The 24352-nt window shown below is 44.3% G+C and overlaps 2 protein-coding genes across 6 annotated transcripts in view; both read left to right on the top strand.

The window, feature by feature from the left end:
• Positions 1-11197, top strand: part of LOC122071326 — a 66092-nt gene extending 54895 nt beyond the window's left edge. For all 4 annotated transcript variants that reach the window (XM_042635660.1, XM_042635663.1, XM_042635661.1 and 1 more), the window contains one exon: positions 8539-11197. In XM_042635660.1, coding sequence (XP_042491594.1) covers positions 8539-10579 — 2041 coding nt within the window. In that variant the 3' untranslated portion in view covers positions 10580-11197. The remainder of the gene's footprint in view (positions 1-8538) is intronic.
• The window catches only part of LOC122071327 (15-cis-phytoene desaturase, chloroplastic/chromoplastic), a 127828-nt gene that overhangs the window by 27538 nt on the left and 75938 nt on the right, over positions 1-24352 (top strand). The gene's annotated exons all lie outside the window — the stretch shown is intronic.

Below are 24352 nucleotides of genomic sequence, written 5' to 3'. Positions count from 1 at the left end.
ATTTGTGTATATAAGTCTCTTCCAAATAAGAAAAAGTGTGAACTCATCATCCTCACCAAGTCTATTGGGTATGCATGTTCATAGTGGGATGATATACTACATGCAAGGTTTTTCGGAAGACTTGGACTCGTTACCAATTGGGAGGTCATGAAGCAGATTCTGACTGAAAAATTTGTTCCTCCTAATTATGAGAAGGTAATGTTCCATAAACTGCTTAACTTGTAATAAGGTAACAAGGATGTGGATTCCTACACCCTTGAGTTCCACAAACTGTCTTCAAGGTGTCGACTTCAGGAAACAGACCAGTAACGGGTGATGCGAAATATCAATGGGCTAAGTACTGAGATCCGACTCGAATTGGCTGACACTGATTTCAGGTCCGTTGATGTGGTAACGGCTCATGCCAAGATAGCTGAAGAGAAGTCCATTTATTAAAAGAGTATGCTCAAGACTCCTTTAGTTTATAGACCTCCACCACGTATGGAGGAAAAGAAGCTTAAAGCTCACAGAGTTGAAGAAAAAAGGTCAGAGTTCAACAAGGACAATGATGGGGTGAAGAACATCAGATGTCATAGTTGTGGCGAGAAGGGTCACTGCTCCAACAATTGTCCCAACAGGACTCGTTCTGTGAATGCAGCGGAGAAGCAACAAATTGAGAAAAGTGATGATGAATCTGCTTTATTTCTTTATCCCCTCGATGAAGATGATGATGATGAGGATGTCAAAGCTCATTTCGCTAGTCTTTCATCCTTTTCAAACAAATTATTTGACAAAGCTCCTCTCTTCAAATAGAAGGATACTTTCCTGCATGGTTCCAATCCCACTGAGGTTTATACAGTCGTTGATACTGGGGCAGAAGCAAACTTTATGTTTGCTGAATTTGTTCGAGCACACAACCTTCCACAGAAGCAGCTTTTCAAGAAGATTCATGTGCAAGGTTTTAGACCCACGGCTCGAGAAGAGGTCACTGCAGTTGTTTGGGTATACTTACAATTTGGGCCGTTACAGTACCATGTCACCTGTTTGGTCACCCCATTGGTGCACTGTGACATCCTTCTAGGGTGACATTGGCAGCGACAAACTGATATCCTCTATGATGGTGCACGGAACACTATCAAGGTGAAACAAGGAGGTCGAATGTATTTGATGAGGCCACATGCATTATCAGACATGCCACATCGTCGACTGACTCCTGCTCCAGTGACACGTCAACCTACTCTCTCTGCTCTTGGAGTTGTGTTCCCATCTTCTGCTTTGAGATACGTGCCACCTCATCAGCGAGCAACTTACAAGGGTATCTTGGGAGCACGTCATAACTCGACGGAGTCGAGTTCTTTTAAGACCGGGAGAGCTGATGCAGTTGGGAGATGGAAGGGATCTCTTTGATTTGGGAATTTTTTTTATTTACTTTCCTTTTTTTGGTTTAGAAATTAGTTTGTGGTATTTTATTTAGCTTGGATTTTTATTTCAGTTTCTATCTAGGATAGTTTCCATTTTTAATTAGTTACAATTGAGATGCTTTGAGTTTTCCTTTAAGTAGTCATGTAATACAATATGTAATTTCAGATTTTGATGAATTGAAATTTGAAATTGGATGTTTTTTGGCTTAACAGTGGTTGCCGTGACCTCCATCTCCCTCTTCTGTTTTTTTTTTTCCCCTTATCTTTTTCTTCTTCTTCCCTCCTTACTGCTCCCTCTCCTGTTATTAATTTCTCTTGCTGGATGAATCCCTATTCTGGGCGATAGTCGCTGGTTCGAAGAAAGCTTGCCGTTAGGATTCTGGTCTGGCGATGACATCTGGTTGTGAGAAGTGTTGCTGAACCAAGAAACTCCATCGATCTGATTTGGGATTTCGAGGGTTGGTTTATCACTCTAAGGTGACCCAAATTCATAAGTATCGACCTCCAAAAATCCTCTGTTCAGGTGCGATTTTATACCTGGAATCAGATGCGGTTCTTGCTTTCCGCCTGGAGAAGTTCAGAATTTGTTTTACCTCATTGAAGCTTGCTGTTTGAGGTGTGCCGGAATCAAGGGGCCACAGGGTTGGTAACCCACGCTTAAAATTTCAGGGCAAACCGAAGCCTGGTGACGATTTTCTCTCAAGAGGCTGCCGCTGGTTTTTCCATCGTGTTCTGTTCTTCAACGTTACACAAAAGGTAGAAGAAGACCTTTTCTTTATATTGCATTTCAACCCTTTCCTGATATTTTTATAAGGCCCCTAGTTCTGAAATTCTGTTTCATCTTAACCTCTCCATCAAATTAATTCTTAGAACTGAGCTTCTCTGTGGGATTAATTCCAGATCTGCCCCTATTCACTTATTTCACTCTAAAAGGGTTTTAAATTGTACTCGAAATTACAATATTGCCTCTGGTTTGCCTAGATTGAAATAGTTGTTCTTTTGTGGGCCCATAAGCGATCCGATTCCTCGGATCCGCATCAAGATCAGACGCTCCCAGCCATGAGAACTAAACCCATTTTTGGGACTGGTTCTGTTCTTACCGCCCTACTAGATTTCAGAGCATTTGTTTGATTTTATTAGTTGATTATTGGATCCTCGTTGGGTGCACTGAAGAGGTTTGTGAGTGATCAATTCTTTTATTTAAAGTTAGGGCCAGAGTACTTGGCAATTGTTTAATGCCCTGCCTATTCTGATTTGTTTTATATTTCACCCCTACTTAGGTTTATTTCACCACAGACCTTCCTTTTCTGAAGTTATTTTGTTTTAACCCTATTTTCCTGAAATTCCAGATTCGTCCTTCCTCTTAATTTTTATTACTTTACATCCCAGATTTGGTTTCTTTTTCAAAAGAGGTCATGTTTTGAATATTTAAGAAACTTCCATGACTTATTCAATTTGAGGTATTTGGCACTTGCGACTCCAAATTTAAGGTTCCGCAAACCGGGTTGCATTACTGTCTGTCTCTAAAATTTTGCCTATGTAGGCTAGTGTTTGGTGTTATCACTGGGTAAAGCTTATTTTTGTTGGAATGATAAATAGAAGAACTTCTACGTCTCTCTTTCTCTCTCTAATTTTTGTCTATGTAAGCTGGTGTTTGGTGTTACCACTGGTAAGCTTATTTCTGCTGAGATGAATAAATCGAAGTTATTCTCTCTCTCTCTCTCTCTATATATATATATATATATATGATGGAATTGGGAGTATGAGACTTTTGTCACTTGACACTAGCCCAACTTTATTCAAAAGAGAAAAGTATGAGTACAAAGACAAGATTACCCTTATAGTCATTTTGCAACACTCCCCCTCAAGTTGGTGTTGTGATATCGCACATGCCCAACTTGGACACAAGAAAATGAAAATTTTTACTGCTAAGATCTTTAGTAAAAACATCAGCCAACTGGTTTGCAGATTTCACAAATGGGACATAGATATGTCCAAGGCTCAAGCTTCTCCTTAATGAAGTGTTGATCAATTTCAACATGTTTTATATTGAACAGGGTTGTGAGTGATGCTAGTAGTAGATTTGCTGTCACAATAGAGCTTTCATTGGAAGAGTGATTGGCACATCAATATCTCCAAGAAGACTCTTGAGCCATAGTAGCTCGCAGATTCCTAAAGCCATTGCTCGGAACTCAGCTTCAGCACTTGACCTAGCCACCATGGATTGCATCCTACCTCAATGTTACTAAGTTCCCACCAACGGAAGTTTTGTAACCAGTGGTAGACCTACAATCAACAGGAGAGCCAACCCAGTCAGCATCTATAAAAGCCTTAACATGAAGATGACCATAAGGGGCAAATAAGATCCCTTTTTCTAGAGAGGACTTCAAGTAGCGGAGAATACTGTGGACTGCATCCATATGAGAGGAATAGGGATCATGCATAAATTGTCTCACCAAACTAACAACAAAGCAATGCTTGGTCGAGTGTGGGAGAGATAAAATAAGATGCCCAACCAATTGCTAAAAACTACCCTATCAACCGGATCACCTACTCTACTGGAAAGGTGAGTATAGCCTCCATAGGTGTGTCAAAAGGTTTGCAGCCAAGCATGCCAACTTCAGATTATAAATCTAGAGTGTACTTCCTTTGACAGAGAAAAGTACCCTTAGTAGACCGATTCACTTCTATGCCAAGAAAATAATGAAGTTGCCTTAAGCCTTTAATCTCAAATTCGGTGCCCAAAAACTTCTTAAGACGAGATTTCATTGGTGTCATCTCCTGTAACAACTATGTCATCCACGTATACAATAAGAATTGCAATCTTGTCACCAGATTTCTTGATTAAGATGGTGTGATCAGCATTGCTTTGACTATACCCCACAGATATCATGGCCTTGTGGAAGCGACCAAACCAGGCACGAGGAGATTTTTTGAGACCATACAAAGCTCTCTTGAGTTTACAAACCTTACCCTTTGTTTGACTACTATCAAATCCAAGGGGGATGTCCATGTACACCTCTTCTTCTATTTCACCATAAAGAAAGGCGTTCTTCACATCGAGCTGTTGCAATTCCCATCCAAGGTTTGCAACACAGGAGAGGATTACCCGAATAATATTCATCTTTTCTACTGGACCAAAGGTCTCCTCCGTAATTTATCCCATATATTTGAGTAAAGCCTCTGGCAACGAGTCTGGCTTGGTGAAGATCCATTGTACCATCAGTGTCTTTTGCTTCACAACAAAGACCCATTTGCAACCAACAGTCTTATTATGAGGAGGAAGACTAACAAGGTCCCATGTACCATTCTTCTCAAGTGCCTGAATTTCTTCAACCATAGCAACTTTTCATCTTGGATCAGCCAAAACTTCCAATTCTGAGGAAGAGACACACAAGACAACGTAGACATAAAGGTACGATAGAGGAAGGAGACAAAGAAGAGTAAGAAACAAACTTAGAAATGGGATGTAGAGCTGGTGCTGGTGCTGTGAAGGGTGGTTGTTGCTTGTGTTGCTTACGATGAGTATAAACTTTTAAAGGTGACAACGCATCCCCATCACTAGACTTATCCTAAGTAGATGTAGGCTCCTCCCCCTAAACCACGATTTCCTGAATGGAATCCACGATGGTGGGGGGAAGAACAACATGCGGCACATCTTCCCAATGATCCAAATGCTCCCCTTAAAGAGGTGGCACATCATAACAAGCAGCAGAATCACGAAAGATCACATCAATGGTCACAACCAGCTACAGGTCGGTGGATGATACCACTGTACCCCTTTTGAGTGGCAAAATATCCAAGGAAGATGCACTTTAGACTCCGAGGATCAAGTTTCCCATATGGGTGGTGATTGCGTGCATAACATACACAACCAATCACCTTGGGAGGCACAATAAATGCAAAGTTTCCCTAGAGAATAGTGAGGAGAGACCTAAACTGCAACAACTAAGAAGGCATCCGATTAATCAAGTTGGCAGTATTGAGGACCGCCTCACTCCAGTATTGAGGTGGAATTTGCATTGCAAACATCAGGGAGTAGGCGACTTCCAAGATATGACGATTCTTTCATTCAGCTACATCATTCTGAGCAGGTGTGTCAACACAACTAGTTTGGTGTTTCCCTTGGCACCAAGATACACTTGAAAGGCACCATCAGTATATTCCCTACCATTAAGGACCTTAACTTCTGGCTGAAAATGTGTTTGAATCATGCTGTGAAAAAGCTGGAAGCACCGAAAAGCTTTTGTTTTATGAAATATATCTAATTGTTCAAGAACAACAATTAATGAATGTAATCGACCATCGATACCCAGCAACAAAAATACATAACGAGCTGGAGCCCAAATATCAGAGTGATATAAAGCAAAGGAACATCACTTTTGTTATTTAGACTAGGATAAATAGTACGAGTCTGTTTAGCCAAAACAAAGGCTTCACAAAAGAAATCATTCGTATTACATTTTTCAAATAAAGATGGAAAAAACCTAGCTAAGGTCCCTAATGGAGGGTGACCCAATCGACGATGCCAAGAAAGTAACTCAGATAAAGGTGCCGATGCAAAATCTTTTTGATGTGCTGATGAAGAATTTGGAACCGAAGAGATACCAGCCTCAAGCAGATACAAATCGCCTTTCACTCTACCACAACCAATCGTTTTCCTTGTCACTAGATCTTGAAACACATAGTAGGAAGGATAAAACATGACTTTACAGTTAGGATTAGTTGTTAAATAATTAATGGACAAGAGATTTGTGAAAAAATTAGAACATGTAAAACGGAGGATAGAGACAACGTGGAGGAACATTGAACAGAACCCTTCCCAGAGAAGGGGGAATGATTTCCATCAGCATCCCGTACTTTGTCTTTACCAAAGTACGGAGAACACTCAAAAAATCAATTGGAGGAACCGGTCATGTGATCAATGGCACCTAAATCTATAATCGAGGGAGGAGATGCCATTGAAGCACACTGACCACCAAATGGAATACCTGAACCAGCAAGATGGGAGCCAAAAACAATCGTGGAGGAGGCAAAATTGGAAGAAGCTTTAGATGGTTCCAATTTGGTCACAATTTGCCGCAGGAGAGAAGAAATTACATCATGGGGCAAGGCAGATCTGGTATTAGTAGGTGCACTGTGAGACACTTCAGTGTTATTTGCATCTCTGGTTGCAACGACCACGTCCTCAACCACGACCAGAATTAGCAGAGTGACCATGCAATTTCCATCAGAATTCCTTGGTATGGTGCTCCTTCCCACAATACTCACACTTGATAGGTTCCTTGTCAATAGAAGGACGATCACCTATACCTGTGAGACCTCCATGGGAGGGGCCAAAACCAGAGCTCATACTAGTGGGAAGAGCTGACCGATTCTGGGAAGGCTACAACATCACCGTATGATGGCTATCTTCCGATTAAACCATTGCATAAGCTTGCTCCAGAGATGGGAAAGGTTCTCGGTTAAGGACATGGGCACGAATCTGATCAAACTCAACATTGAGATCTGCCAAAAAATCATACACACGGATTTTGTCTTCCCTCTTCTTAAGTTTGCAACATCCGTGATAGTGGTAGGATGATACTCATAAAAATCCGGCTCATGCCAAAGATTCCTCAACTCATAGTAGTACTGGATAAAGTCATCTTTTGTTGCTTGAGATCATGGATCTTCTTGCGCAATTTATACACCTGAGCATCATTGCCGATTTGAGAATATGTTTCCTTGGCAACCATCCAGATCTTGGCATCAGTCCTAACAGCAGGTAACCCCTAGCAATATTGGGGCTCATAGAATTGCTGAGATGGACCAGCAGCAACATGCTTCTTAGATTCCCCTGTTAGGTAGCTAGAATAGCCACGGGAATCAATTGAAAGGAAGCAAGCATGAACAAGACCACATCAGGTAATGCTCCCATCTAACTTGATCGAGCAGGCAGGTGGAATTGAAAAATCAACAAAAAATCTTTAAAGCATTTAAAGCTTTTAGATCTGAAACCTAGGAAGGTTTCTTATATCATGCTGTCTCACCAAAAAACAGGGAAAAGATCCCTCGGTGGAACTAAGAACTCACCACTGAGGGTGATTCATGAAAAGCGAGACCAATCGAGCGAGAGAGATAAGAGAGAAATGCGAAAAGGAGAGAGAGACGAGAGCGAGATGGTGAGAAGGAGAGGGCAACTCAAGTCGCAAAATAGAGAGGGATTCGAGTCACAGGAAGAAGATTGAGAGAGAAAGACACTAGGTGGAGGGTGGTGGTGGCTACGGCGGCTCTAGGGTTCTGATCCCGACATGGATCTCTCCTCTGATACTATGATGGAATTGGGAGAATGAGACTTGTGACACTTAGATACAGGCCCAGCTTTATTTATGAGAGAAAAGTATGAGTACAAAGACAAGATTGCCCTTCTATCCCTATTACACCCATATAGCAACAATATATATGATCCAAAGTTGCTTCTCATAACATCCATAGCTTCCATATGCAGGTGAGTTTGCTCAAGGCCTTTCATTAAATACAGGCCTTCTGCCAACTAGACAAGTAGCCATTTGCAAGTGGTGCCTCCTTGTTAGATTCTGAGTTATGGGGGTTCTCCTTCGAATTCCAACTTCTGATTGTACATTCTTTGACTGTGATGTGCTCATATGCTGGCTGGATAGATCATTCAGAATAATCCCTATACTGTTTGTGGCACATTAGCGAGCTGCCCTTTTGGATGAAACTCTATGACTGCTGCTGAATTAATGTCTGACATTTATTTCAATAAGAATTGGGAAAAATGTTTGATCTTTTGCTTGATCGTCTGGGATACTTCTTATGATAGACTCTGCATTTTCTACTGAATTTAGTTCATTAGTTTCCCTTTTGAAACATATGCATCAATAGAGATGGGAAAACATGCCATATGCTTTTAATGTTGCTGTTGGTTTTTCCAATTTCATCCCACTGTTTTTACTCTTTCACGAGAGACCACAAAATATATTGGAACTTTAGGGTATTGTGTTACATTGTAAGTCTGGAAATGGATATAATTTCCAGCTTATGGCTTTTAAAGTAGTATCATGGAGTTGTTTCTGCAATTATGGTCAATCTTTTTCTCCTTATGATTAACTGATGTTTTGGCTTTGGTGTGCAGGATTTTTCACACAGCCACTCCAGATTTTGTAATTTCACTTCTTTTTTCTCCTAAATTGCCCATCTTGGTCCTTTTTGTGCTAATGGGCCTTGTGAAGATTCACCACTGGATAGCGGTGGATAGTAGCAATTCTAGACACATTTCTCACTTCCGGAGTGTAGATGGCCTGGGGGGAGTAGACAAAGAAGTTTCAGGAACAGACTCAGGAGATGATTCTGATGACTGCAAAATTGCAGAAGTGGGATGTGAGGTGGGAACACTTGAAGGTCAGACGTGTAGCATTCCTTATGAACTGTATGATCTGCCAGATCTAAAGGAAATACTATCCTTAGAAACATGGAATTCCTGTTTAACAGATGACGAAAGGTTTTCCCTCTCTGCATATCTCCCAGATATGGACCAGCAGACTTTTTGGCTGACCATGAATGAACTACTTGCTGGTAATGAAATGTTCTTTGGCAGTCCATTGGCAGAATTTTTTGAAAGATTAAAGAGTGGTTTCTATCCTCCAAAAGTGACTCATCTCAGAGAAGGTCTACAGTGTTTACAAAGGAGAACACATTATCATTTCTTAAGATCATATCATGAAAATATGTGTCGGAGATTTTTAGACATGAAAAGGGTCTGGAATCAATGCCGACCCAACATCAATGTCGAGGAAAGGATCCATATTTGGAGAACAATGAAGAATGACATGCGCATGGATCCATTCGATCTTAATGCATATCCTCTTGATGGAGATCTTTTAAGCAAGGAGGTGAGCGCTAAAACAGTTGTATGCCCTTCATCAAAAAAGACAAAGTATATAGACAGTAAAGGATCAAATACCCATCATTTCCCACCTGTTCCCAACGGAATGAAAATGGTTGCTCCAAACACTAGTGCAAAGGGGGTTCTGAAAATAAAGCCAGTTGGAATGAATTCCTTCCAAACACATCTTCCAAAATCAGTCTTTAGTGATAGTTGGCCACAGTGTAGGTCTGCACCAAAGGGGGTGTTGAAAATTGTACCTAAAGGCCTTTCTGGTCGACAGGAACAACCAAGAAAAATGCCTGTCCAAGCTGAAGCAACTCAATTGATTGAAGCTCCGGTGTTACAGACGTCGAGATTCTCTCCTTTGACGGCATCCCTGTATCAATGGGACACGGGGGAACATGATGAGGAGTCACCATTTCTCCATCAAACAGTTGGTGGTAGAAAAGCTTATAGAAATCCCGAGTTGCCTGATTGCATAGCAGACCGGGGGAGAGTTGAATTTCTTAGTAATACCATTGGATCAAGCAGAAATTTAGAATGCTCTATCAGAAAGCCAAGGCGAGTAAAGGATCAGCCATTTGATGCCATCACAGATTTACAAGATCATAACTTGTTTGGGGAGGACCCTGGCCCATGGAACAGTGATGAAGGTAGCCCCAAAGGAGGGCATCGGTTGTCAAGGAATTCTGTAGACATAAAGAGGTATAGTTGTGAAGGTGAAAGCCCTTGGCAGAATTTTGGCCGGGAAAGTATAGAATCTTCCCAGAGTTCCCTGGAACCATACGCATTTTCAGCTGAATACTATCAAGGGGAACGGCATATGGCACCATTGCAACAGGAACATATCACTGCATATCCAAGAATTTCAGAGGTGGTTTCCAGGCCCTTGGATGCCAGCATTAGGGAGAGGCCCTTGGATGCCAGCATTAGGGAGAGTGAACTGTTGAAAACATCTTTAGATCGGTCGAAGAGGCACAGAGATGTGGGTGTTGGAGGGTCACATAAACCATATGATCCATCCACTATCTCTGAGGGTTTCCGAGATGGCATTATGTTCCCTATAACATACAAAAGAAGAAAAGCTCAAACAAAGCTTAACTCAATAGGTTTTGTTAAGCCACTGGCTGCTGGTGCTGATTTGAAATCTACAACCCTGAAGGAAGCAAATCACCATATTGGGGAAAGTGCAAAGGCTGTAAAGATAAAGTTTAGGAACTGGAAAGATAAATCCATGGACAAACAAGGAATCTCAAATGGGCTACAGCATGGTTCCCCATCTGCATGAAAAGAAAAGAAGAAAGAAAAGGTTTGATGATGTTGGTCCAAGGCTGACGAAATGCTGTCCCCTTTTTAACATTGTTCTGGTGCTTCAATTAATCGTGCACATCCCAGTTAAAAGAGTGAGTTTTAATGCATTTTCTAACTGTGTTTGAGAAGCGATGGTTCCTTGAGGCTCTATATAGGTGTGGGACTCGATCTGAAGTGTATTTTGGGCCTCCCCTCTTATAATAATGGCCAATGACAGTGGGAATTTTGTTCGAATCAATCAGTGTCTTTCACATTTGGCCTTCTGGTGGTTCATTTGCACTGGAAACTTGGCTTGATGGACTAGAAAGTCGAGCAATTTATACTTGTGCTGGAATACCAACATGACACTGGCTGTTAAATACTTAATTATTATTATTTTTCTTTTCTCTGCTTTCCTTAGATGATTCTGTAATTGCTTTGGTTTCCTTATCTTCCTAGATGTGGCAGCATCATGGACAAAACTAGGTGCTTCTATTCCTTTGGGTCTCCTTTGCAAGCTGTTTCAGCATCTCCTGCTGTTCATGCTTTTATTGTATCTGTAAATCAATGTATATCAACTAAATGAAGAATTCCATTCGACTGGCTTCCTTGAAAATGAGAGTTCCAAGGATAATTGATCTTTGGCCATTTGATCAGCTGTGAATGGAAGTTCAAAATTCAGTTTGAATTGCTGACAAATTTCTGCAGAATGAAACTGTGTCGGTCAAAGCCTTAGAGCTAGATTCACACCATGTTGGGGGTTTCAGAGTGTAACAATTCATTCACGTGGATCCCTTCGTGGTTAATCCTACTTTCTATGAATAATTTTGTTGCTTTTTCTAGTTAGGATCTATACTAGTGTGGGTCATTGTTAGCATGTATGCAAACAAGCATCGATTTCTTTTTACCTCTTTCTTTAACTAAGCCTTTGTTTTTTGTCTGGGTAACCAACTTGACTATTACCGTTACCAGTAACCATTTTTTATAGGATTTGGACCTCGAACCAGCTGTTGGAAGTTCACAACAGTGGCCACTGGCCACACTCGAAACATAACGTATTTATCTTTTTTCGAGCCATACCTGATGTAAGTTAGCTGATGGTTTCTTTATTTGCGTGTGCTTATTAGAAATTCTCACTTTGTTTTTTTTTTTTCTTTTCCCAAAGATATTTGCATTTTATGTATACATACCTTTTATTTTGTAGCAGTCAGTATTGAAGTTTTACTGGGGCACAAGGTATTGCAGACTGCTTGGTCTCATTATCAAGATGAACTTGATTCGGGTGAAGATATCTCCAGGTCAGCTGCCACTTGACACAAGCTCCTTTAACAGCAAGAATTTCCCAATCCACAGTACAAAATGTTCGAACTTCGTTTCACCAATTTCCAGTTTGCCCTTGCCCTTTATATTGAATTCCCTTTGTTGTCCTGCTCCTGGCTTATTAAAGAGAGAGCGCAGACGTCTTATACTCGTATCATTCTCCGCGATGATGTGCCTTTGCCTTTTTTATGGAATTCCTTTTCTTTTCCCGTCTTGTGAAACAGAAAGTAAATGGTCATGCACTCTCCATTCAAATGCCTTGTTTCTAAATTCAATGATTTAAGCTCCATCTGATTGGATGTAACATATGAAAAGTAGAGTAAAATATGTCAAGACAAGAGCAACACTGTTAAGGAAAATAAAAAAAAGCGGTCACCACACTTGGACCTGACAGCACCATCAGCATGGGCTTTTTTGTTTTTGGTAAAAGATGAATTTATTGAGAAGAGGAACGTGGCATCGCCAAGGTCTCCAGATTACATGATTCTTGGAGTCAAGGAGTGGCAGTGGGTCAACCTATCGGACACGTAATCGACAAGGCTTTGTTGGCTAGAGAGTCAGCGATGCTATTAGTCTCTAGAAATATGTAAAACATTACATTCCATCAGCATGCCCTTGACTCCAACTACTACTTGAATTGTATCCGATGAGGGTAAATTTCTCTGACCACAGCACGGCTGATGCGGCAAAAATTGACCAGATGATCTTCCCTGCAGTTCCTAGTGCTTTAGCCGACCAGCACAAAAGAGATGACAGGGGAGAGCCGGGCTAACCCGACAGGAGACTTTCTGATGCTTAAGTCAGATCTTTCCATAGCAGATGCTCAAGAGAGCTTTTCTAATAAAAGAAGTGATTGATTCCCCATGATGGAGACTTACTTTGATATTTATAGGCTGCTGATGGAGAGAGAAGGAGGGGCGTTTGTGGAGAGTCATGTTTAGGCATAGAGTCCTTGAAGGGAGTGGCTTTGTGATTCTGGGAATATTTCGGGCTCCAGAGCATGTTTTGGGAATATTCCCCTTTGATCTCGAAGGTGCAAGTCATGAGAGGGGTGGACGCCTCTGATGATGTGTAGTGGATAGAGTCCTACCCCGTGATCAGGGATCACATCCCTTGAATGTATGAGTGGATGTGTGCACGTTTCTAGGTGCCTTATTGTTGACGTCGGGCCGTGGTGACAGCACGGCCTGATGGAGGGCCGAGGTGGCAGCATGGCCTGATAAGATGCCGAGGTGGCAGCATGGCCTGATGGAGGGCCAAGGTGGTTGCTCAGCACGAGGAGAGGCCAAGGTGGAGGGTCAGTCTTCTGTTCAGGTTTGCATACACACTTCAGCCGTGCTGAGGAAGGGGACATATTTTACCTCATCACCAGCCCCATGCTCTAGCAATTTGGATCGATCTGCTAGAGCATTTAATTCGATCTCGATCTTGACTTTCATACGGCGTGCTATCTATTCGGTGCAAAACGTGCTGCTTCACTTTCTCAGTCAAGGCTGCTCAACGGTTCAAGGACGTGGCCGTCGCTTATTCAAAGGTGGAGGAGGAGGCAAAGAACCTTCATGGGGAGCCACACAAGATCACAGGCCAACTGGAGGTTGAGAAGAAAATGACCCGATCTGAGGAGGTTCGTGTCAATGATGTCGAGTTGATAACTAGAGAGCTGGAACAAGAGGTTGCTAAGCAGCTCAATGCCAACAGCAACTTGATGAAGGAGAATGATGCTCTCTAGGATGAGTTGTCTAAGGCTCAGGGCGCTCACAAGAAGAAGGAGGAGGAGCTCGCAGCTAGGGTTGGTGAGCTGAAAAGGCAACACCGGGCCGAGCTGGAGGCCAATGAGGTGGCTGAACCCCTAGGCCTGTCAGAAGTGGTTGGTTGACATTAACATTGCTTCGTTTTAGGTCGACTTAGACGATGCCATCCGTTTCATCCTAAGTAAGATGCCAGACTACAATCTGACGGACTATGAGTAGCGTGTTTCTGCCCTAGCTACTTTGGTGTAGCTCAGCGGCTCGATCGACATTGGTGAAGAGTTGACCCGACTCGAAGGATGGTCAAGTGAAGAGCTAGGCCCGTGGATTAGCCTTGTATATATATTTTTTTATGTAGGTGTCTCCTTCGGGAGTGATGTACTTTAAGGGTTTTTTTCCCTTTTTTGATGAATGGAAAATTTGTTTTAATGTCTTCATCTCTCAGCATTCTTGTGCTTCTTTCTTTATTTTCTTGTACTTTGAACCGGATCGAAATGAGTAACTGTTGGAAGAATAAGGACCAGTATAGTTGTCTGAGTGTGGCTCTGTTCCCTAGCTGAGCTCAGAATTGATCTTGCATATCTAGCTTATCAGCTCTTGAGATGCCAAGCCTAGGCCTAGCCATGGGGGTGCCGAGCTGGGGCTCGATCTTAGAGAATGCCAAGCTTGGGATCGGTCTTAGAGGGTGTCGAGCTTGGGCTCGATCTTTTGAGGTGCCAAACCTGAGTTTGGTCTTGGCAGTTCCGAGCTAGGGCTCGATCTTAGAGAATGACGAGCTTGGGCTCGGTCTTAGAGGGTGCTGAGCTTGGGCTCGATCTTTTGAGGTGCCTTGTGTTAAGGTCTTTTGTAGTGCCGAGCCGGGGCTCAGGCTTGCATGTCTTAGTGCGTAAGGGCTTGAGGTACCGAGTTGAGACTCGATCTTAGAGAATGCCGAGCTTGGGCTCGGTGTTTTGAGATGCCAAACCTGGGTTTGGTCTTGACAGTGCCAAGCTTGGGCTCGATCTTAGAGAATGCTGAGCTTGGGTTGGGTCTTAGAGGGTGCTGAGCTCGGGCTCGGTCTTTTGAGGTGCCTTGTGTTAAGGTCTTTTGTAGTGCCGAGCCACGGCTCGGGCTTGCATGCCTTAGTGTGTAAGGGCTTGAGGTGCTGCGTCGTTCTCAGGCTTGCATGCCTTAGTACATAAGGTCTTGAAGTTGCCAGGCTAGGGCCTGGTCTTGGTAGTGCCAAGCTTGAGCTCGGTCTTAGATATTATCGAGCTGTAGCCCGATCTTTATGCTATAGTTGTTAAGGCTTTAAGTTACCAAAATAGGGTCTGGTCCTGATAGTACCGAGCTTGAGCTCATTCTTAGATGCTGCCGAGCCAGAGCCCGATCTTAGATGTTGTCGAGCTGTAGCCTGGTCTTAGATGCTGTCGAGTTGTAGCCCGATCTTTATGCCTTTAAGGTCTTTGAGTTTCCAAACTAGGGTCTGGTCTTGATAGTGCCGAGCTTGAGCTTGGTCTTAGATGCTGTCGAGCTGGAGCTCTGTCTTAGATTCTATCGAGCTGTAGCCCGATCTTAGATGCTACCGAGCTGTAGCCCGGTCTTTATGCCTTTAAGGTCTTTGAGTTGCCAAACTAGGGTCTGGTCTTGATAGTGCCGAGCTTGAGCTTGGTCTTAGATACTACCGAGCTGGAGCTTGGTCTTAGATGCTGCCGAGCTGTAGCCCGATCTTAGATGTTGCCGAGCTGTAGCCCGATCTTTATACCTTAGTTGTTAAGGTCTTTGTTTTCTTAGAAGAGCTAGATATTTGGGAGAAGCTTCATAGTATATTGATGTGTGGTATGCACTTGGGACAAATACATTGCTTTGAAATAGAATCTAATCCGCTCCGTGAATAAAATTGAATAACTGAGATATGAAAGCTAAGGTGCTGGCGATATAAAATCTACAAGATTAACACCCAATTGATGGGATTTCAATGCAATCTACTGATAAAACTATCTACTGGTAAATTTTTTTGAGATTTTCAATATTCCATGCCCTTGGTATAGCTGTATCCTTGAGTCTGCAAGTGGTAAGTACCGGGGCACACCACTTTGGAGACTATGTAAGGGCCTTCCCAGTTCGCGCTTAGTTTGCCTTCACTTGTTGGGTCCGTTGCAGCTACTTTCCTGAGGACCAAGTGACCAACTATGAATCTCCGTGGTTTGACTCTTCGGTTGAGATACTGCCGGACTTTCTGCTTGTAAGTTTTATTTTACACAAGTGCTTCTTCCCGAACTTCGTCTATAAAGTCGATGTTTGCTTGAAGCCCGACTTTGTTCTGTGCAGCTTCGAACACCGTTGATCAGAAAGAGGGTTACCTCCACAGGGGTTAACGCTTCAGTCCCGTATGCCAATCGGAACGGTGTCTCTTTTGTGGGGGTTCGAGCTAAGGTGCTATATACCTAAAGTACACTGAGTAGCTGGTCTGCCCAGTTCTTCTTCACCCGGTCCAACCTCTTTTTTATTCCATCTAGGAGTATGTGGTTGGATTTTTCTACCTGACCGTTCGATTGCGGGTGTGCTACAGCAGTGTTTCGAAAATCAATGTTAAAGTTACTGCAAAAGAGCCTGAATCTCCGATTATCGAATTATCAACCATTATTTGTGACCAGTACCTTTGGGACACCATAGCGGTATGTGACGTCGTTCCTCACGAACTTCTCCACTTTCTGCTCAGTGATTTTGGCTAGGGGACGTGCCTCCACCCATTTAGTGAAGTAATCAATAGCGACAATCAAGAATTGAACACTGCCCTTCCCTTTCTGGAACTGTCCTAGGATATCTATTCCCCACATTACGAACGGGATCAGGAAAATCACGGAGATGAGTTCTGTAGCTAGAACGTGTGGTATTGGGGCATGTACTTGACACCTAAAGCACCGCCGGACGAACTTCATCGCATCTTATTGCATTTTTGGTCAGTAGAATCCTTAGTGCAACACCTTGTAGGCCAGTGCCCTTCCCTCAATGTGTCCCCCATAAATTCCTTCATGGACTTCCCGAAGTGTCTCTTCAGCTCGGTTCGGGGGCAGGCACTTCAGCAGGGGCCAGGATATTACCATTTTGTAAAGTGTTCCATATTGGAGGGTGTATTTGGCAGTTCTCCGTTTGACTGCCTTTGCTTCTATCTAATCCCCTGGGAGATGTCCATCTCGTAAATAGTACATAATTGGGTCCATTCAGCTCAGCTCGACTTGTTGCGTATCACTGCACATCAATTCTTGCTCAAAGGTAGGTTGGTTTAGTACTTCAAAGTATACCGAGCTTGCACAGTCCCCGAGTTCTGTTGTAGCTAGTTTGGAGAGGGCATCTGCTACTGCATTTTCCTCCCGCGGGATCTGTACCATTGCGAATGTATTGAAACTAGCCACCAACCGACGTACTTCTTTCAAATACTTGGCCATTCTCTCTTCTTTGGCCTCATACTGCCCATTGACTTGGTTCACAATTAGTTGTCACTATGTGAGACCAAGTCATCTGTCATTACCACCTTTGCCAGTTTGATTCCCACAATCAGGGCTTCATATTCTACCTTGTTATTTGTTGCGGGGAATGCAAATCTAAGGGCGTACTATATCGTGAATTCCTCAGGGCTTCGCAGCACAAGTCCTACACCACTCCTCGTTGTGGTGCTGGATCCATCAACAAAGAGTTTCCACTTTCTATTCAGCTCGGCCTTAGGCTCTGCCACTTCTTCAGTTTGTGTACATTCTACCAAGAAATTAGTCAGCGCCTGGCCCTTAATTGCGCTTCTTGGTCGGAATTCAATGTTATGCTCACTTAACTCGATAGCCCAACTCACCATACGTCCTGCTACGCTGAGGCTGTGAAGTGACTTTCTCAGCGGTTGATCAGTTAGTACAGCAATGGCATGTGCTTGGAAGTAGGGCCTTAACTTCCTGGCGGTCACAACTAATGCCAGTGCAAACTTCTCAATCCTCCGATACCTTATCTCCCCTTCCAGGAGCACATGACTTATATAGTAGATGGGCCTCTAGGTCTTTGCCTCTTCTCTCATGAGGCCTGCGCTAACGACTACCGCGGAGGTAGCGAGGTAAAGCAGTAGCTCCTCTCTGGGCTCTGGCCGGCATAGCAAAGGGGGCCGGGTTAGGCAGGCCTTAATTTCATTGAAATCTGCTTCGCATTCCTCTATCTAGTGAAATTGTTGTTGACCTTTTCCTCCTTTTAGTAGCTTGAAGAAAGGAAGACACCTATCTCCAGCTCGGGAGAAGAACCTTGTTAAGTACGGCTAGGCACCCCATCAGTTTCTGAACTTCGCGAATGTTTCTTGGCAGATGCATCTCTTGAATGACCTCAATTTTTGAGGGGTTTGCCTCTATTCCCCTTTGTGACACGAGAAATCCTAGGAATTTCCCAGAGGTTACTCCAAATGCACACTTGGTTGGATTTAGTCTCATCTGGTTCTGTCGCAGGACATCAAAGCTTCCTTCAAATCTAGCACATGATCAATGCCTTTCGCGCTCTTGACCAGCATATCATCAACATAAACTTTTATATTTCTTTCGATCTGGCTTCAGAACATTGTATTCACCATCCTCTGATAAGTGGCTCCGGCATTCTTTAGGCCAAAAGGCATTGCAGTGTAGCAATAGTTACCCTGAGTGGTGAGGAAAGCAGTTTTCTCCTCATCTTCCTCCTTCATCTTTATCTGGTTGTAGCCGGGATATGCATCCATGAAGGTCAGCATCTCGTGGCCCGGAGTCGAGTTTATAAGGGAGTCAATCCAGGGTAAAGGATAGCAGTCTTTGGGACAGACCTTGTTCAGGTCAGTGTAGTCTATGCATATCCTCCACTTTCCATTGGACTTCGAAACCATGACCACATTAGCTAACCAGGTCGGGTACTTTACTTCCCCCACAAACCTCGCGGCTAGAATTTTGTCAACCTCCTCGTTGATGATGGTGTTCTGCTTAGTCGCGAAGTTCCTGCGCTTCTTCTGGACAGGTTTGAAGTTAGGGTTAACATCTAGACTATGCTCAACTACGGCCTTGGAGATGCCTGGCATATCAGAAGCTTTCCACACGAAAATATCAGAGTTTTCACGGAGGAAGTTTAAAAATTCTTCATGGCGTTGGGAGCTCAGCAGTGCTCAGAGCTGAACTATTTTTGACAGCTCGACCTCAGTGATTGGGACTGTAAGCAGCTGTTCAATTGGCCCGACTCGAGTAAGGAGGCTTTCATCTCGGCAATCTATAATTTCTACTATACACGCTAGGCCCAAGCATAGTTTCTTGACAGATTTTATGAAGTTGGCATAGCATTCCTAGGATTCCTTCTGGCTAGAATTGCATTCCCCGACTCCATTGCTAGTGGGGAATTTGACTTCATGTGCTTAGTGGACACAATCGCCCCAAGCCCATTGAGACCAGGTCAGTCAAGGATTGCATTATAGGGTGAGGCGATCTTGGCGACCATAAAAGAGACCATGGTAGTGACTGTCTGAGCTCCCTGTCCGATGGTTACAGGTAAGTCTACAACTCCTTCTAGCTCTGCTGGGGTGCCTGAAAATCTGTACAAGGGTCTTGGGCTGGTTTTAAGGTCCCAGTGCCAAGCCCAAATTTTATGAAGGCTTCGTATGACATGAGGTCAACGGAGGCTCCCGTGTCCACTAGGACCCTGTGGAAGGGGTGGTTGGCCACCACTAATTGAACCACGACAACATCATTGTGAGGCCAATTCAACTCTTCCAGATCTCTATCAGAGAACGAAATTGGTGGATCCATTATGAGGGCTTTGACAGGTTGTTTCATGATGCATACGAACCACGAATGGGCTTTGGATTTTTTAACTGATTCCACCGTGGATCCACCCATGATTGTTAAAATGGCTAGACCCATGGACTGGTTATCGTAAGCGTCATCTTGGTCTGTTCCTGGGATGGCTCAGCCAGGCATCATCTCTCCTTGGCTCGAGCCAGTTCCCACTATATTTCTTCTTTAAATACTTGTTGAGGTATCCAGCCTTGATGAGCTCATCAATTTCCCTTTTCAGTGCTTGAAGTCTTTAGTGTCATGTCTATGGTCTCAATGGTATTGGCAATACCGGTTGGGCTTCCTCCTCTGGTTTAGCTGTCATTGACCTGGGCCAGTGAAAATACTTCTAATATTGGATCTCTAAGAGCAGGTTTGTTCAGGAACGATCAAGTTCATATCACTCAGGTTTAGCTATGTCAAGAGGTCGATCTGTTATGCTCTTCTTCGACTCTCGAGAATCATCCCTAGGTCTCAGAGTCCTTTTCTTCTCCTTCTCTGACTGATCACCCCTGTCAGCTATCCCTCTGGCGGCCAGAACTTCCTCCATGTTGGCGTATTGATTGCACCGTCTCAATAGTTCAGACATTGTTTCTAGCAAGTCAAGGGCCAGAGACTGGACTAGATCAGGGTGCATTACCCCGTTGCACAACGTGCTATATGCCACTCCTTCCGATAGGTTTTTTACCTCCAGTGTCACTATGGTGAATCGGACAAGGAACTCTCTTATAGTCTCTCTCGCTTTCTGCCTCATATTCATCACGTTTTGTGTAGTTTGCTTCTGCTACATACTTGCTTGGAAATGTGTGAGGAACGCTCTAGTCAGCTCTTCATAGCTACGGATGGACCATGGCCGCAAGTTTGACATCCATACCAGCACAACTCCTTTTAATGAGGCTACGAAGGCTCGACAGAGAATGGCGTCTAACCTACCATGAACCGTCATAGCCGAGCTGTAGTACAATAGATGATCATAAGGATCTGATGTGGTGCCGTCATATCCATTAAAGACGGGTATCAAAAAATTTGGAGGCAGCTCGACGTCTATCCGTTCGTCGGATAGTACATTATGGGCCAGAGTTACAGTTATATTGGTCGGGTGCCTTTGCCTCTGCATTCCTTCTACTCGCTCAGTGAGGTGCTGGATGCTACTCTCTAGGTCGTCCTTTCTCTCCTCGGCTTGGTGATCTGGGGATTGACATGCCCTTTCACCTCTTCTGGGGCTTCTTCCTCGGCCTTGGTGACCACCAGGCCGATCCTGACCTTTCCGTGGTGCGCCTATGGTCAGCCTGATGGGCGAGGTCTGACTCCCATGGGGTTGATCTTATCGATCTTTCCTCTGGGAGTTTTCACGTTCTTCTCTGTCTGGACGCGGGCCTCTGGTGAGTCTTTGAGGCGACAGCTAGCATCTTCCTACCAGGGGTGGGGATCTATGGTAGGGGTGTTAAACGGTCGGGTCGGTCCAGTTTCGGTCGGGCTTAATCGATCTTTAAGACTTTCAAATGCTACACCGTGTCTGCCCATTTAACTAATCGAACTTAGTTATTGAGGGCATGGTACACTTTATATTCGGTCGATCGGCCTCGGGTTATAATCAGGCTACCTTAATCGGGTTTTAGTCGGGCCTTAACCGGGCTACGGACATGTTTAATGTTAAATGGACTTTAATCGGTTTTTAAACGGGCCCTCTTTAAAATGTGCTCTTATATTCTGGCCCACTCATGCAAGCCCAAAAGAATGAAAATAAATCAATAAATGATACCAAATATAACCATTATTTAAAATGTGAACATGTCTTTACTTTTTAGTTTTTATTTTTTAATTTGGGGGGTAAAATAGGTATTTTACAATCATAAAGGGTAGGGCCAAGTCAGTGTACAATAGGTCTGTCCCGTTCGGGTGTTGTTCGGTCGGTCTCGATCGAGCGCCTGACGGTCCAATTAGCAAAACCAAGACCGACCATTTATAAACGGGTTGGGCTCAAACCAGACACGTTTAATAAATGGTCCGGGCCGGGCCGATCTATAAACGGTCGGTCCCGGTCGGTTTAGTTGGGTCGGGCCATGAATTGACACCCCTAATCTATGTCTCTAGACTCCGGTGACGCACGAAACGATGAGCTCTTCCATTTTGGGCAGGAATGGGACCTTGCCCATACCCCTTAGTAGGAGAGAGGGCTAGTACCGAGTGAATAGTGCGTGATGTTCTGGTCGAACCGCTCTTTGCTATTGATTGAGGGGTGACACTATTGTCAGGAGATTCATCATTGAGTTGTCTGCCCAGAACAGACCTAGGTGGCTCAGCTGAACTAATCCATGGCATTGGAAGTGCCGAGCCGAACTGACGTATGAAGTCTCACACAAGTGTGTTTGTCACTAACACCTGTAGCTGCAGGTTCTGCACCTGCTCTTCCATGTTTGGGTGAGTTACCCGGGATGATGGGACATGGCGAGATAGCTGAGGGTTTTGCTCGCGTTGATCCTCCTCTCCCTGGGTAACTTGCTCATCATGCCTGGTTTGTTAGGGTCCTCGTGGAGGGGTCTCTACTGGGACATTCTCCTGCTCTGCTATTGGTGGTGAATGGGGACGTCTAAGTGGTAACTCGTGGGTGGATCTTACTCGTGTTGTCGTAGAAGAAACAACATTCTCATTCCTTAATTGCATTGGTCCAAGGTGACATTTTGTAACTGTTTCCCATAGACGGTGCCAATCTGATGCTGAAAAAATTGACCAGCTGATCTTCTCTGCAGTTCTTGGTGCTTTAGCCGACCAGCACAGAAGAGATGACAGGGGAGAGCCGGGATGACCCGATAAGGGACTCTCCGATGCCTAAGTCAGATCTTTCCACAGCAGATGCTCAAGAGAGCTTTTTTAGTAAAAGAAGTGATTGATCCCCCATGATGGAGGCTTACCTTGATATTTATAGGCTGCTGATGGAGAGAGGAGGGGCGTTTGTGGAGAGTCTTGTTTAGGTGTAGAGTCCTTGAGGGGAGTGGTTCTGTGATTTTGGGAATATTTTGGGTTCCAGGGCATGTTCTAGGAATATTCCCCTTTGATCTCGGAGGTGCAAGTCGTGAGAGGGATGGACGCCTCTGATGACGTGTAGTGGATAGAGTCCTACCCCCGTGATCAGCGATCACGTCCCTTGAATGTATGAGTGGATGTGTGCACGTTTTTGGGTGCCTTATTGTTGATGTCGGGCCACAGTGATGGCACGGCCTGATGGAGGGCCGATGTGGTAGCACGGCCTGATGGAGGGCCAAGGTGATAGCATGGCCTGATAGAGGGCCGAGGTGGCAGCATGGCCTGATGGAGGGTCGAGGTGGCAACACTATCTTATGGAGGGTCGAGGTGACAGCACGACCTTATGGAGGGTCGAGATGGCAGCACGGCCTGATGGGGGGCCGAGGTGGCAGCATGGCCTGATGAGATATCGAAGTGGTAGCACAGTATGATGAGATGCTGAGATGGTAGCACGGCCTGATGAGATGCCGAGGTGGCAGCACGACCTGATGGAGGGTTAGTCTTCTATTCAGGTTTGCATACACACTTCAGCCGTTCTAAGGAAGGGGACATATTTTACCTCATCAACGACCAAGGAGCGTTCAAACTAATGTTGCACTGCCACTTCGGCATCTTATCAGGCCGTACTATCACCTTAGCATCTCATCAGTCCGAGCTACCACCTCGGCCCCTCATCAATACGAGCTACCACCTCAACCCCTCATCAAGTTAAGCTGCCACCTCGACATCTCATCAGGCCGTGCTGCCACTTCAGTATCTCATCAGGACGTGTTGCCACCTTGGCATCTCATCAGGATGTGTTGCCACCTCGGCATCTCATCAGGCTGAGTTGCCACCTCAGCCCCTCATCATTATGAGCTACCACCTCGGTCGCTTATCAGTCCGAGCTGCCACTTCGGCATCTCATCAGGCCGTATTGCCACCTCGGCCTCTCCTCTGGCCGAGCTTCCACCTCGGCCCGTCATCATCAGGTATGGCTCCCAAAAATGTGCTCTCATCCACTCCTACATTTAAGGAATGTAATCCCTAATCACAAGGACAAGACTCTATCCACTACACGTCATCAGAGGCATCCACTCTTCTCACAACCCACATCTCCGAAATAAAAGAGGAATATTCTTGAAAGATGCCATATAATCTGGAATATTCCTGGAACTAGAGAGCCATTCTCTTTAAGGACTCCACGCCCAGTAGGACTCTCCATGGACTTCCCCCTTTCTCCACTCCATCAGTAGCCTATAAATACCAAGGTAAGCTTCCATTATGAGGATCGATCACTTCTTTTGAGTATCTGCAGTGGAATGATCTGACTTAGGCATTGGAGAGTCCCCTGTCGGTTCAGCCCAACTCCACCCTGTCTTCTCTTCTGTGCAGATCGACTAAAGCATCAGAAGTTATAAGGAAAATCGATTGGTCAATTTTTACTGCATCAGATTGGCGTCGTTCGTGGGAAACTATTACAAAAAGCTATCTTGAATCAATGCAATTAAGGAGTGAAAAGATCGTTTCCTCTACAACAACACGAGTAAGGTCCTCTCATGATTTACCGCTTGAACATCCTCATCCACCCCCAATGGCAGATCAGGAGAATGTCCCCGCAGAGAACCCTCCACAAAGACCCTTGCATGCCTAGCCTAACTCGGATGTTACCCTAGGAGAGGGAGATCAGCGTGAGCAAAACCCTCAGCAATCTCGTTGTTTGAGATTTAAAATGTAACCGCAAGCGTACGGATCAGTGTAGCTACGGGTCGAACACAGGGAGAGTAGCCACTTTATTTTTTTATTTCTTTTAATAATGCACAAGTGAACTGATTAATGATTGTGATCTAATTCTAATTACCGTCCTAAAAATAACGTCCTAACCATTCGTCATCTAAGAATTTA

Source organism: Macadamia integrifolia, unplaced genomic scaffold, assembly GCF_013358625.1.
Source record: "Macadamia integrifolia cultivar HAES 741 unplaced genomic scaffold, SCU_Mint_v3 scaffold_210A, whole genome shotgun sequence".
Lineage (NCBI taxonomy): Eukaryota > Viridiplantae > Streptophyta > Magnoliopsida > Proteales > Proteaceae > Macadamia > Macadamia integrifolia.
This window is presented reverse-complemented; position numbering and strand designations above follow the sequence as displayed.